This window comes from Bos javanicus, chromosome 3 (genome assembly GCF_032452875.1).
Source record: "Bos javanicus breed banteng chromosome 3, ARS-OSU_banteng_1.0, whole genome shotgun sequence".
Taxonomy (NCBI): Eukaryota; Metazoa; Chordata; class Mammalia; order Artiodactyla; family Bovidae; genus Bos; species Bos javanicus.
The window spans coordinates 118,548,065-118,562,544 of record NC_083870.1 but is presented as its reverse complement, the minus strand read 5'-3'; the positions used below and the strand labels follow the sequence as shown (position 1 = coordinate 118,562,544).

General features: G+C 53.9%; 1 protein-coding gene across 8 annotated transcripts in view; it reads left to right on the top strand.

The window, feature by feature from the left end:
- The window catches only part of HDAC4 (histone deacetylase 4), a 292,464-nt gene that overhangs the window by 199,901 nt on the left and 78,083 nt on the right, over positions 1–14,480 (top strand). For all 8 annotated transcript variants that reach the window (XM_061412829.1, XM_061412826.1, XM_061412832.1 and 5 more), the window contains one exon: positions 8,755–8,875. In XM_061412829.1, the coding sequence (XP_061268813.1) occupies positions 8,755–8,875 (121 nt within the window). The remainder of the gene's footprint in view (positions 1–8,754; positions 8,876–14,480) is intronic.

The window sequence follows — 14,480 nt, the reverse complement described above, 5'->3', positions numbered from 1 at the left end:
CAGTCGAGACTTCATAAATGAGGGTGGAAGGCCGGCAGGAGAAGTGGACTTGCAGGCTTGGCTGGCCACCTGCACCTTGTTCTGTGAATACAGATCGTGGCCCTGCCGTGGGCAGCTGTGCCAGACGGCGCCCATCACACTTGGTCCCCGCTTCCCTGCCCTCTGCCTCCCATGCCCCCCGTCTGCCTTCTGCCAGGCTGGTCCACACCACCAAGCTCAACCGCACCAGGAGGCTGGTCTGCACCACAGGCCGCTCACCACCACTCATGCTGAGGGTATGGCTGGGCGCTGATCACACCTGAGCCTGCAGCACTGGTCACCAGCACACAGGCTGTCATGATGGACTTATCTGGGGCGGAGGGTGGGCGCCAGCTTTCATTTCTAATACTCCCGGGATGACTCTAAGGTGCAGTGGAGACTGAGCCGGAGTTGGGGTGGTTGCCCTCGCTCTGAGTTAGGGGCCTCAGCATCCTGGAGGCCCTGTGGCCTCCCACTGTGTCCACCGCGTGGGGGCTGCCTTCCATAGACCCCGCCCCACTGACAACAGCATGTAGTCCCACAGGCGCCCTGTGAGGGGCTTTGCTGTGGGACAGTAGGTACGTGGCACCCAGAGCCCGCAGAGTTGCCTACCTGGTCCCCGAGTCGACCCGCTATGGCCCCGCCCCCTCTCCTGCCCCGCCTTCTTCTACCACCCCGCCCCATAACCTGCCCTGCCCTCTACTCCCGCCCCGCCCCGCCCCGCCCTCTACTCCCGCCCAGCCCGCTCCCGCCCCGCCCCCTCCCGCTTCGCCCCCTCTCCTGCCCCGCCCTGTACTCCCACCCCGCCCTATACTCCCGCCCCGCCCTCTGTTCCCACCCCACCCTCTACTCCCGCCCCACCCCTCTCCCGCCTCGCCCTCTTTCCTGCCCCACCCCCTCTGCTCCCACCCCCACCCTCTACTCCCGCCCAGCCCGCTCCCCGCCCCCTCTCCCGCCCCGCCCCTGCACCGCCCCCTCTCATGCCCCGCCCTCTACTCCCACACCACCCTCTGCTCCCTACCCCGCGCCTCTCCCGTCCCGCCTTCTGCTTCTGCTCCTGACAGCCCCTCGTGATCCTACGACGGTAGGTTGTTCTTTGAGGAACGAGGGCTAGGTGGAGAGGGTCAGCAAGTCCCTGTGCGCCCGGCTCACCAGCAAACCCAGGGACTCACCAGGTCGCTCAAAGGCAGCTTGGTCTACAGTGCTTCCTCCCCGTCTGCCAGAAACTTCCAATAAAAATAACATCTCAGGCCTCACAAAATATGAAAAGATTTGACTTCTGAAAACAGTTTCAATCTGTTCAAAGTCAAAAACAATTTCTTCTGCCCACCGGGCAGCCCCTCTACAGGCTGTAGGAATGTTCTCTTCTCCCCTCCAGGCTCGTCACAGCAGCAGCCCCAGCGGTTCAGCTCATGGGTTTGGGTGGTCGGGTTTATTATTAATAAGGGACTGTGTACAGTGGGTACTTGGCACGCCTGCATCAGCCCTGCAGCCCTCAGAGTGTGGTCTTGAGAGAAGGCAGGCTTGGCAGGCCGCGTGCTGGACGCTGCTCGGGCCTCACCTATGAAGGAGATTCTTGTTTGTGTGGCTCACGGAGGCCCTGGCGTTAGCATCTCCAGTTTGTAAGCATTTGAAAATATAGTGCAGAGCTTCCGTTGTGTCGTTTCTTGGGGTTCTTTAAAAAATGAATTTCTTTTTGAATATTTCATTGAAAGGTTTGTTACATTTAACATTTATGGTGCTTTTAATTTTAAAAAATTCTGCAGTTTTCCTGATTGATGCCAGTTAATGCTATTGATTTGGTAAAACAGTGAATTCTTAGAGTTGATGGTAGTTTTCATCTTACTCAGCATGAACACATGCTGTTTCATCTGTTTTATTTAATATAACCATGTTTAAGACTCTAAGGTACACTGTCTTTAAATTCATTTAAAAACAAAAAGTCCAACAGAAGACCTGTCTTTGTTCTCTGGACAGTTTGGAACTAACACTAGGGCATATTTCTCTCTGGCAGTTACAACCACAGCCTGGGGAGCGGGGGGAAGGCGCCCTCACTTGGAGAAGTTGTTAGCTTTGCCTAAAAATGGTTCAAAAGGGTGGAGATAGGGACTTCCCTAGTGGCTAGGTCCAGTGGCTAAGACTCCCCACTCCCAGTGCAGGGGGCCTGGGTTCAATCCTGGGTCAGGAAACTAGATCCCACATGCCACAACTAAGAGTTTGTGTGCCACAGCTAAGACCAAATAAATTTACGTTTTGTAAAAGGGAAAAAAAAAGATGGAGCTGGAAGATGGGACACCAGCCCGTGAGTCGTTGCTTGTCCCGTTTGTAGGGTGATCAGTCCCTCCGCGGGCGCTAACCTGAGAGACATGTCTGGTGGCACCTGCTTCGGGGACCACTGAGCCCCCGGCCTCTGCCCCCAGCAGGTGGGCCCCACCCAGAGCCCCTTCCCTGCCTGGGTTTCCTTGAAAGCTTGTCCTCTGACTACCCCGACACCCCCCCGGGGCAGAGGGCTGTCTGTGTCTTGCTTACCTCTGTCCCCGCCGGCTAGTTCACTGCTGGCACATAGTATATTCCCTGTAAGGCTGTCAGATGAATGAGTGATCATCAGCAGAAATTAGTTTTTTTAAGTAAAAAAATTCAAAGCGTGTACTCATTTACTGAGCGTGTTTTGACACTGCTGGAGCCTTCACTTAAGGTGGGGAAAGAAGTCTTTTGAGAGGCGAGGGCGTGTATAACCAGAGGGCGAGGAGCAGAGCCGGCATCGTCCGCTTCCAGTTCTCTCCTCTCAGGGTTTCCCAGGTCTTTTTCATGGGGAGGAAGTCAGGGCTTGGGGACTTGCATTCGTTTCCCTCTGATTCCATGAGAGCCTGGCAGGGTGCCCGCACCCACCCTGGAGCTGGACGAGGGCCTCGTGTGTCCGCGGCGGCCCAGGGCCCATCAGATGCACCTCCTCCTGTGAGGACCCTGCAGGCGGCTCAGGGAACAGGAACACCATCCGTGTCCCAGCCTGGTGGGCGCCTTGGAGGTCCCTCAGTGCCCCCAGGGACGGGTGGTCATCTCCCTGGACAGCGCAGGCCCCTGCTCACGTCTGGGCCCTGCTGCCCGGCCCGACACTGTGTTTATCACGGGTGTGCCCTCTCTGCTGGCACCGGACATCTGTTCTTGTTGCTTCTCAGAGCTCAGGAGCCCATGGTGCGAGCCTGGGTTGTGACTAAGCAGGGAGGCCAGCACTTCCCCAGTGTGGCCCGTGCCGTGCACTCTGCAGGGCCAAGTGCATCCGTGTTAACAGGGCTTCCTGGGCCAGTCGGGCCAGCTGACACCCAGTGAGTGGGGTCCTGTGCCCTGAGGACCCAAGTAACCTTGGTTTACTCCTTCGGGCCTTTTGGACGGACCTGAGGGTCAGCTCCTCGGACAGGCCCTCCGGTCGTCCTGCTGCTCGTCCTCCCACTGGACGTCGCCCCAGCCCAGCACTGCAGCCAGACACCAAGCCCCGCCCTTGGTCCCCGTTTCTCCTGCCCCGCCCCTGGTGGGGGTGTCCTGCAGGACTTTGTGTCCTGCTGTGGTCTACCATTTGCATTTTGTCGAGTGTCCCCCTGGGGCTGAGAGGCCATCAGGAATGCCAGGGGGCTGCGTGTTGGGCACCTGATATGCAGATTTCGGCATTTCTCTGAGTGGGATTTTTCAGACGAGACAGACACAATCAGGCTGAAAGTGTTCAGAATGGTCCGAGTCCAGCCCTGGCTGCGTTTGGAGGGAGCCCAGGGAACCTTGCTCGAAAGCGGAGGTGTGATTTTACACCTCCGGTCACCTCCCACCGCCTGGTCACATCACCATTCCCTTGGCCTTTCGTGCGGGTCTCGCTGGGTCTGTAATGTGGTCCGGGCTGCTCTGCCAGGCAGCTGGCTCACCCGCTCACACTTCACACAGGTAGCCTGGGCGAGCCTCGCTGCTCCGGTGATGGTGGGTCGTCTCCTGGGACACCGAGAAGGCCTGAGGCAAAAGCCCCAAAGCCCAGTGGACCACTCCTGGTGCACTCAGCGTCAGGCACTTTCCTTGTGCCTCCCTGGCGGGTCTCGTTCACGTCCTGCCGCAGCTTGGACGATTATGTTCGCAAGGGGTTCCTTCTGTCTGACCCTCGTCCACGGCACCCTGAAATCTGTCGTGAAATGGCCTCAGTGGAGTGCTGCCTTTAATGTGAACCTATTTATGAAAACTCAACACAAGAAAAACAAGGATAAAATGAAACTGATTATTTTCCCGAACAGTGTAAAGATCAATTTCAAAACTTCCAGGAAATTGAAAGAAAAAAAAAATCACAATGAGAAAACTAGAATAGATTCCATAAAAACAAGCTCTTGAACATTTGAGTTAGGAAAAAACAAGTCTTTTCTTTTCAGTGTTGGGAAAGCGCAGCTCTTTGGTCTCATGCTTTTCCTTTAGTCTTGTGTACACTCCGGTCCCGCAGAGGACTTCACCCCTGACACTGCTGGTCACCAGGCACGTGGAGGATTTCCCCACAAGAGGCAATTCCTGCAGCACTGGGTGGGGGTGGTCCTGCAACTTAGCTCAGTTCTGACACTATCTCCCCAGAGGAAGCATCACATCTCACAGCTTCAGGGCTGAGTCGAACAAGAAGATGAGGGACTTCCCTGCTGGTCCTGTGGATAGGAATCTGCCTGCCAGTACAGGGGACACGTGTCTGGAAAGATAGCACATCTGTGGAACAGCTGAACCCGTGGGCCACGACCACTGAGCCTGCGCTCTGCTGCAAGTGAAGCCACTGCGGTGAGAAGCCCACACAGCACACCTGGAGAGCAGCCGCCGCTCGCCGCAGCTAGACAAAGCCCACGGGCAGCACCCAAGACCCAGCACCGCCGATAAATGAATAAGGAAGTCTAGGTTTTAAGAAGATGAACAGCCTAAGGAACAGATACAGAGGGTGGTGTGGAAGAGTTCCAAGTGCAGAAGCCTCTGATGTGTGGAGTTGGGGGACCCCCTCCCAGTGTGGATGTGCTCACCAACCTGGACACCCTCTGAACCCCTACAGTGGGGGTTTGTGGAGGCTTCCTCACGTGAGCGTGATCAGTTACCAACCCCACCTCCAGCCCCTCTCCTCTCTGGAGGATTCAGGTGGAGCTGAGAATTTGGGGCTTCTCATGAGGCTTGTCTTGCTGGTGACCCTCCCCCCACAGGAACACCCCCCGCCCAGAGTCACCCCATTAGAACACAGGGTGCTTCTCATGCTCTCATCACTCAGGAAATTTCAGGGTCTTGGGAACTCTGTGCCAGGGACTGAGGGCAGAGACAAGTATTTTCTCTTACCTCATAGCATCAGAATATAAGCCACATTTTAAAGAGAAACAAGAGACCAAGGCCAACCTCATGTGAAAAGCAGAGTGTGGAGCTGGGAGCCAGGGGTCTGATGAGACTGAATCAGAATGATTTCACCTGGACTGCCCATCCTCGGTGCCCCCCGGACCACATTGTGTTGTTAATACCTACTTACAGCATTAATCACTCCAAAATCACTGCAGATGGTGCCCGCAGCCATGAAATTAAAAGACGCTTGCTCCTTGAGAGGAAAGCTATGAGCAACCTAGACAGCATATTAAAAAGCAGAGACATTACTTTGCCAACAAAGGTCCATCTAGTTAAAGCTATGGTTTTTCCAGTAATCATGTATGGGTGTGAGAGTTGGACCATAAAGAAGGCTGACTGCTGAAGAATTGCTGCTTTTGAACTGTGGTGTTGGGGAAGACTCTTGAGAGTCCCTTGCATTGCAAGGAGATTCAACCAGTCAATCCTAAAGGAAACAAATCCTGAATATTCATTGGAAGGACTGATGCTGAAGCTGAAACTCCAATACTTTGGCCACCTGAAGTGAAGAACTGACTCCTTGGAAAGATCCTCATGCTGGGAAAGATTGAAGGAGGGAGGAGAAGGGGACGACAGAGCATGAGATGGTTGGATGGCATCACTGACTCAATGGACATGAGTTTGAGTAAACTCTAGGAGTTGGTGATGGACAGGGAGGGCTGGCATGCTGCAGTCCATAGGGTCACACAGAGTCAGACACAACTGAGCAACTGAACTGAACTGAACAGCATTAATGATGAAGTTTAAACATGCCTTAACATGTGATGGCTGACGATAAGTATATTATTGGAAAAAAAAAAGTCACACTAAAGGATACAAATGTAAAGTGTACACACAGACCCGCAGCACCACCACTGCACACACCACAGGAAGGCTCTGAGAGAACATTGAGCCGAGTGCATCACTGAAGAGCATCAGAGAGAGAAACAGCAGTGCATCCTGGGGGTTATCAAGGGCCTGGCAGTGAGACTCAGTCTTCTCGTTTGCAGCAAGTGGCACTCCAGAGTACTGTTATAAAGGGTCAGGTGGTACTCTCAAATACTATTCTAGAGATGCTGGGTCAGGTAGTACTCATAAGTGCTAATAGACAAGATTGAGTGGTACTTCAGAATACTGACAGACAAGGATCAGGTGGTACTCTTCGGTACTGTTATAGAGACATGGGGTCAAGTGGTACATGCGAGTACTAATCGAAAGGCCAAGTGGTATTCCTGAGTACTGATAGACAAGGATCAGTTGGTACAGCCTAGTATTGATGGATACTTAAGGTCAGGTGGCACTCCTGAGTACTGATAGAGACTCAGAGTCAGGTGGCACCCCCAAGTATTGGTAGATAGGGTCGAATGGTACTCCCTGAGTACTGTAGAGATGCCGGGTCAGGTGGTACTCCCAAGTACTGATCGAGACAAGGGTCACGTGGTACTCTGAGCACTGATGGACACTCAAGGTCAGGTGGTACTCCAGAGTACCGTTATAGATAGAAACAAAGATTAGGTGGTACCCTGGAGTACGATGGAGACACACGGTCAGGTGGTACTCCCAAGTACTGACCGAGACAAGGGTCACGTGGTACTCAGAGTACTCATGGATACTCAAGGTCAGGTGGTACTCCAGAGTACTGTTATAGATAGAAACAAAGATTAGGTGGTGCCCTGGAGTACAATGGAGACACACGGTCAGGTGGTACTCCCAAGTACTGACCGAGACAAGGGTCACGTGCTACTCCAAGTACTGATGGATACTCAAGGTCAGGTGGTACTCCAGAGTACCGTTATAGATAGAAACAAAGATTAGGTGGTGCCCTGGAGTACGATGGAGACACATGGTCAGGTGGTACTCCCAAGTACTGATAGAGGCACAAGGTGAGGTAGTACTCCTGAGTGCTAATAAAGACTACGAGTCAGGTGGTACTCTTGAGTACTATTACAGATAGAAACACGGGTTAGCTGGTACTCGAGTACTGATAGGGAAACGTTGGCTCCTGGTCTGTGGCAGGTGGTGGTCATTGTACAGAGACATTTTGGAAAACAACGTAGATTCTTCAAGAGTTCTAATGTTGTTTTGTTGTTCATAGCTGCTCTGTTCATCTCTTCTGTGGAAATAATCCTACGTGTGGGGGATGACAAGCGTTAGTTGCTCAGGCATGTCCGACTCTTTGTGGCCCATGAACTGTAGCCTGACAGGCTCTGTCCGTGGGATTCTCCATAGAGAATACTGGAGTGGGCTGCCGTTTCCTATTCCAGGGGTCTTCCTGACCCAGGGGTGGAACCTGCGTCTGCCCCAGCACTGCAGGCAGCCTTTACCGTCTGAGCTGCTGGGGAAGGCGGTGGGCAGGTGATATTTACTCATAAATGTTGGCCAACATCGTTTCTAACAAAAACAAAAGGAAATGTCTGAAACCATCTCCCAATCGGGAACGGGTTTTCTGAACTGGGCTTTGCTCCCCTCGTGAAGCCTTTTCCCACCACTGCGAATGCTGTTTGCATTCTGTGGACCACAGGGACGACACCGTGTTTCTGATGGATGGATCCCACGTGCCCTGGTGTCTCACTGCAGCTCTGAGGAGGTCAGATCAGATGCCAGTGGCCCCTGAGACAGGGTAGTGGCTTTGGTCTTTATTAGTGTCTTTTCCCCAGTTTGCCGGTTATCTTTAACGGGGCTGTGAACAACCGCCACCACCACCAGAAAAGCACACAACACAAGATTTCAGCCTTGTCCCGCTTGGTGAGACACGCTTACCTCAGGAGGTAGCTGTAGGCTGGAAAGAGCAGGACTGTCCCTCTGGCAGGCCTGGCCAGGCCCCCGGCTGCCCTGCCCGCTGCCCTTGCCTTGCCCACTCCCCGCGAGGTGGGCCACATCGCTGTCACTCTCGTCCCTATCTCAGACACGGTGCTTCAGTTGGCACAAAACCTCTTCTGAGGCTCGGCCTCTCTTTGCTGCAGCGAAAGAAAGGCCACACAGCTGCACTGCTAGCTCAGGCCCTCCTCTTATGGAAGACCATCCGAATTCCTTCCACAGGGAAAGAAACCACACAGCTGCACTGCTAGCTCAGGCCCTCCTCTTATGAAAGACCATTCGAACTTCCTTCCGCAGAGGATTTGTGTTAGGTAGCGCTGGGTCTTCATGCTGATTCCGTCTGCACTTTAAATGAAAATGCAGTTGTATAAAATGTTCCTGGGAAGAAGCTGTCTCCCTTCAACCCCTTGATCCCCCTCTTTCCCACGAGATGCTCTCTGGTGTCAGCAGCATCCTGAGTGGGAACCACCCCTGCCCATCACTGTCCTGCCTTTTCCTGCATGTGATGCAGGGGGCCCTGGGCTAGAGCCTCCAGTAACCCGGCCCCGCTCTCTCCCGCGCCAGGCGCCGTGGCCAGCACGGAAGTGAAGATGAAGCTGCAGGAGTTTGTCCTCAATAAAAAGAAGGCCCTGGCTCACCGGAACCTGAACCACTGCATGTCCAGCGACCCTCGCTACTGGTACGGGTAAGTGGAGGGCCCCGGGCACACGGGGTCCGTGGGAGACCGGAGGGGCGCTCGGTTCTCCACCCGGGATGGCGTGGGATTAGATGCTCCCTGAGCCAGCAGCAGACGCGCTCAGACCCGAGTGGTCCAGTGGTCAGGACACATGGCTCTTGTCCAGATGCAGAGAGGGCCGCTCTTTAAACAAACATTAAAGGGAAACTCGTGGGGCGGGTGTCTGACCATATTCTTGGCTTCTCATGCGATTTTTGGCCACAAAAGGCACCTGTTAAACCGGAACTCTGGTCTAAATCGTCCATATGCACCTACTGAATCCTGCCCAATGTGTTACTGATTACTGGTCAAGTCAAAAGCACCTGTGGTCTTTTTACTGTTTTTATACCAAGAATCCCTCCCAGAGCCTGTGTAACTGACAGAGACCACAAAGTGCCTGTTCATGCTCAGAGGCTGACGAGCCTGGCACAGAGGACTTGAATTTGGTGGTGGGATTGCTCATGTGTTGGGTCTTTCCTCTGGGCCTGCGTGTGGCTCTGAGGGGCTGGCCACCAACCCAGGCCGAGCTGGAAGTGCAGTGACAAGTTCTGTGGCTTCAGACCATAGTCCGGGGTGCCCCACGGTTTTTTTCCTTTGATATCATTTGCTTCTCCTGTCAAGGGTGATTCTGTCCTGGAAGAAGCCTCATCGGGCAGTTTTCATAAATAAAAATGGGATTATCATTCATTCACGGGAGGAAGGCTTAGCTCTTCCTGGATCCGTGAGATGGACAACAGTCTTGCTAACATGCCACCAGATCGCATTGAAATGAACGTGTTTGTTTCAGTAGATTCGGCCTAAAGGGCGTTTTAGTTCTGAAGCCATCTCCACTCTGAGTGTCAGCAGCCCCCGCACCGCACGGCCACTCCGGCTACACCCACACCCTCCGGCTGTGGGCTCAGCAGCGCCACCACCCACCCACAGCCACGACGGCAGCGGCCACCCTGAAGAGCCGCGCATGGCGGCCACGTGCCCTGAGCACTGGGCACTGGGGCCCGTGGACAGTCCTGGGGCCATGCTCCTGGGGGCCCCACGATGTGGCCCACTAGTGACCGCCCCCTGGTTTTGTGCTGGGAAGGCTCTGTTGTCCTCCTTTGTAGGGGGACTACCAGGAAAATGCCTTGCACTGTAGTAGGTTGGGCAGGGCAGGAAGAGAAGCTGAGTGGGCTTGGGGGGGTCCAGGACCCCCGGAAGTAGCCTGTCGGGTAAAGGTGGGCAGTGCTTCTGGATCCTCCCTCGGGGGAGGTGATGTGATCTGCAGGCCAGGAAGCTTTTCAGCAGAGGCCCTGCTCTGAGAGCAGCAGGGGTCTTCAGGAGCAGTGTAAGAACGCCGTGGGCCCAGAGGAGGTTGTGGTGGGAGGAGGGGCGTGGCTGACCACGCCGGAGTCCATGGATGATGGCCACAGGGATGCGAAGGGAAGACTGGGGTGTCAGGAGCCCCGTGAGTGGAGAGGTGGGGCGTCCAGTCTCCAGGAATAGATGCCATGATGATGTACGTGCATGTAAAGAGGAGGACAGAGTCCACGGGCTGTGCTGGGGGCTGCTGGGGAGGGGGGTCAGCAAGGAGCACCTGGGAACTGGAAGGGAGAGGCGGGGACACGCAGGCTGGGCCTGGGGGCACGGTGAGCAGGGTGGCCCAGACTCGGAGGAGGCTTCCTTGCCCTGGTCCAGTGCTTGGTGGGGAGATCCCTCTTTCCCAGGGGACGGGGCCATGCCCGCTGCAGTGGGAGAAGGACTCGCCTCAGTGGAGTCAGAGGGAATGGGCCTGTTTGCCTTGGACTTGGTAGGCTTCTTGATTAGTCACACAAAGCAAACCAAATCGTGGATCATGTTCATTTGCTGCATGATGGCAAGATGGGAAAACCCATCTTTATAGAGAAAGACCTCACCTGGGCTCCAGCTTCACTCCACCCCTGATGGTCAGCTCAGGTGTCATGGACCTGAACATAAAAGCTGCATTGTTAAAACTTCCAGAATAAAATGTAGGAGAAAGTTTTCATGACGTTGGTGAAGAGGTAAGCAAGGAGATCTTTGAACACCAAAATCATCAACTATAAACCAAAAATGTAAACTTAATCAAAACTTAATACTTTCATCCTTTGAAAGGCACCCTTAAGAAAATAAAAAGGCAAGGCACAGACAGAAACAAAATATTCACAATGAATGTGAGCAACTGAGCCCTTGATCCAAAATATATAAAGAAGTCCTACAACTCAAAGAGCTTCCCTGGTGGCTCAGATGGTAAAGAATCTGCCTGCAAAGCAGGAGACCCAGGTTTGATCCCTGGGTTGGGAAGATCCCCTGAAGGGAATGGCAACCCATTCTAGTATTCTTGCCTGGAAAATTCCATGGACAGAGGAGCATGGCAGGCTACAGTCCTTGGGAGCACAAAGAATCAGACACAACTGAGCGAGTAACACTTCACTTCACAACTCAATAACAAAAAGACAGGCACCTACTGAAAAAATATAGGCAAAAGACATGAGCCAATACCTCACAGTGAGTTGGAGCAAGCTCCAGGAGTTGGTGATGGACAGGGAAGCCTGGCGTGCTTCAATCCATGGGGTCGCAAAGAGTTGGACACGACTGAGTGACTGAACTGATTACCTCACAAAATAAGAAGCAAATGGTCAGTAATTTCACGAAGATCATTAGTCACCCCAGAAATGCAGTGCACAGCAAGATGTCCCCTCACACACAGGGACAGCTGAAATTGAACAAACCGATTGCCGGCTTTCCGGATGGCTCAACCGTAAAGAATCCACCTGCCAGGAGATGCAAGAGACAAAGGTTCGATCCCTGGGTCAGGAAGATTCCCGTGGAGGAGGAAATGGCAACCCACTCCAGTATTCTTGCCCATACGCCCACTCCGTGACCCATGACCCATTCTCCTAGGTGTTTCCCTAAGAACAGGTGGGGTCTTCCATCCGGGCAGTGACTTGTGTTCTGATGGTCACAGCAGTTCTGCTCATTGTCTCCAAAGCATGGAAGTAGCTGAGTGTCTGCCAGCAGGTGATGGCAACACGGGCACCTGCTTTCTCATCTGCTCAGCAAGGCCCAGGGCAGCCTGCCCACACCTAGAAACATTAGGCTTCAGAGAAGATGCAGAGTCTGTGCCTTGAGATGCCGTTTGCATGTGGTCCTAGAGTCGGCACAACCAGTCTGTAGGGACAAGAAGCCAGGTGGCCGTGACCGGGGCGGGGGCAGAGGGCCTTCCCGTGGAGGTGACTGTTTTCTGTCCTTAGTGGCGTGGTTCTATGGTGTACCTGGGTCAGAACCCCCAGCATTAGGCTTACCAGAGGAGATGTGCTGCCCATCGCAGTAGCCGCCAGCCACGTGGGCTCCAGGGCATCGAAATGGACTGTTCAGATGGAGACAAGCTGTGAACATCAGACATGCCGGATGTGAAAAAAATGAGAACTATGTCCTTGACACTTTTTAGTTGCAATGATAGGATTGGGGTGTATTGGGTTAAGAACACTGAACCTAATTTCACTGCTTTCTTTTTGTTCCTGCTCACGTGGCCAAGAGAGAATTTTAAATCGCACACACAGCCTGTATTACTCCTGTTGGACAGTGCTAGTGTGAGCAATTACAAATGTCATTCACCTGCATCAATCTGAGGTCATGGGAAAGGCCAGTTGTTGGTAGAATTTAGTTAAATGGCTAAATCTACTAAATCACTTGGTAAATGGCTGAGTTTGTGTTCGGCTTCATTCCGTATCATGGTCAGAGCAGTGTTTAGAAAGAAAAGGCAGGCGTGTTTGTCTTCCATCTTCTTCACTGAGGACTGATGGTCTTTAAGACTCGGTGCCCCTTCCATCAGCCAGGATCACAGCAGAGCTACCCCAGGCTCTTCCTCCCGGCTGGAAGGTCAGGTCGAACACCTGGACGGTGATTCTGGTTGGAGCTGAGTTAGAAGAGCAGCTCCTCACGTTCCGCCTCCGGGTATAAGGGGTGTGTGTGTGTGGTCTGTGTGTGTCTGTGTGGTGTGTGTGTCTGTGTGTGTGTGTAGTATGTGTATGAGGTGTATCTGTGTGTATAGTGTGTGTGGTGTGTATGTCTGTGTGTGTGGTATCTGTGTCTGTATGTGTCTCTTGTGTGTCTGTGTGTCTGTGTGTGTAGTTTGTGTGTGTGTGTGTGTGGTATGTGTGTGAGGTGTATCTTTGTGTATAGTGTGTGTGTGGAGTGTATGTCTGTGTGTGTGTGTCTTTGTGTGTCTGTGTGGTGTGTCTGTGTGTGCGTGTGGTATGTGTGTGAGGTGTATCTGTGTGTATAGTGTGTGTGTGTGGTGTGTATGTCTGTGTGTGTAGTGTGTGTGTGTGTGTCTGTGTGTGTGTGAGTGTGTGCCTGTGCACTGATTGCATGTGAGCGTGGGGTGAGCGTGCACATGCCCCTGCAGACGAGGACAGGCCTTGCCCTCGCTCACACCCCCGGCCGTCGCCCGCTGAGGTGCGTGTGAGCCCTGGGCTCTGTGACGAGGGCCGGGTCCCACAGGAGGGCCGGTGGCCACTGCTCCCTGGGAGACCTCGGCCTCTAGCGATGAGCTGGTTTTTCTCCGTTTTGCATGGTGTTTGGAGGCCTGGGGAAGCCTGGCTGCTGTGAAGTCTGGCTCCATCCTCGCGGGCACCAGCGGGGTCCGGCTCCGCTGGGTCAGCCTGGCCGCTGCCCCGGGCCCAAGTGCCCTCTCAGACGGCACGGAACAGTGGCTCAGGGGCCAGACCCTGCCTGTGCTCCTCCAGGTCAGGGCCAGACGGGAGGGAGGGTTTGAATACTGACAGTGTCTCGAGATCAAGACAGGAGAAAGTCTGCTAGATGTTACACTGAATGTACTTCTGGCTTAACTGCAAAGTCCACCATCAGAGTCTAATGACAGCAGTGATTATCATTAATCGTGATTATCCATGTTTTAAGATTACGTAACACACACACCGGCGTTTCCATGTTTCTCACAAAGGAGAAAGTGAACTCTCTCCCAGCTTAGACCCCGGCAGTGACGGCGCAGTTTGGGGCCACCGAGGCCGCACTCCCTGCAGGCTCTGGCCTGGAGAAGTCGGGTAGAGAGATGCCCTCAGACCTTCCGTGGGGTCGTGCCAGGCCGGACCCCTGAGTGAGGCCTGGCAGTCTGATGCGGTGAGGGCACAGCCGGCATGAGCGTGGCCGGTCCAGCCCTGAGCCTGCAGCCCTGGCCCCCAACATGCGTCCTGGGGGCGGTGGGGCTGCAAGCGGGCAGCAGGCCTGTCCCAGGGATCTGAGCACCCACTGTGGCCTGCCTGCAGGCATCCTCGGATCCAGCTCCGTGACCACCGTGTTCTTTGCACCCGTTTGCACTCTCAAATATTTAAACATCCACCTGTAAGCGTTTAAGTGCTCACGTTCTCAATTCAAACAACACCAGGTGCGTGGGGACGTGGAGTGCTGTGTATGCAAATAAATAGTCTAACAAATTCCAAATAAGTAAGTTGGCTAATTTGTTTCAAGTCATTAAGAGATTACACCGTGTACAGACTCTTGGAATTCATTACACCTTCAGTGTTGCCAGCGAGACGCAGCACGTTTGCAGACGGTCGTCGCC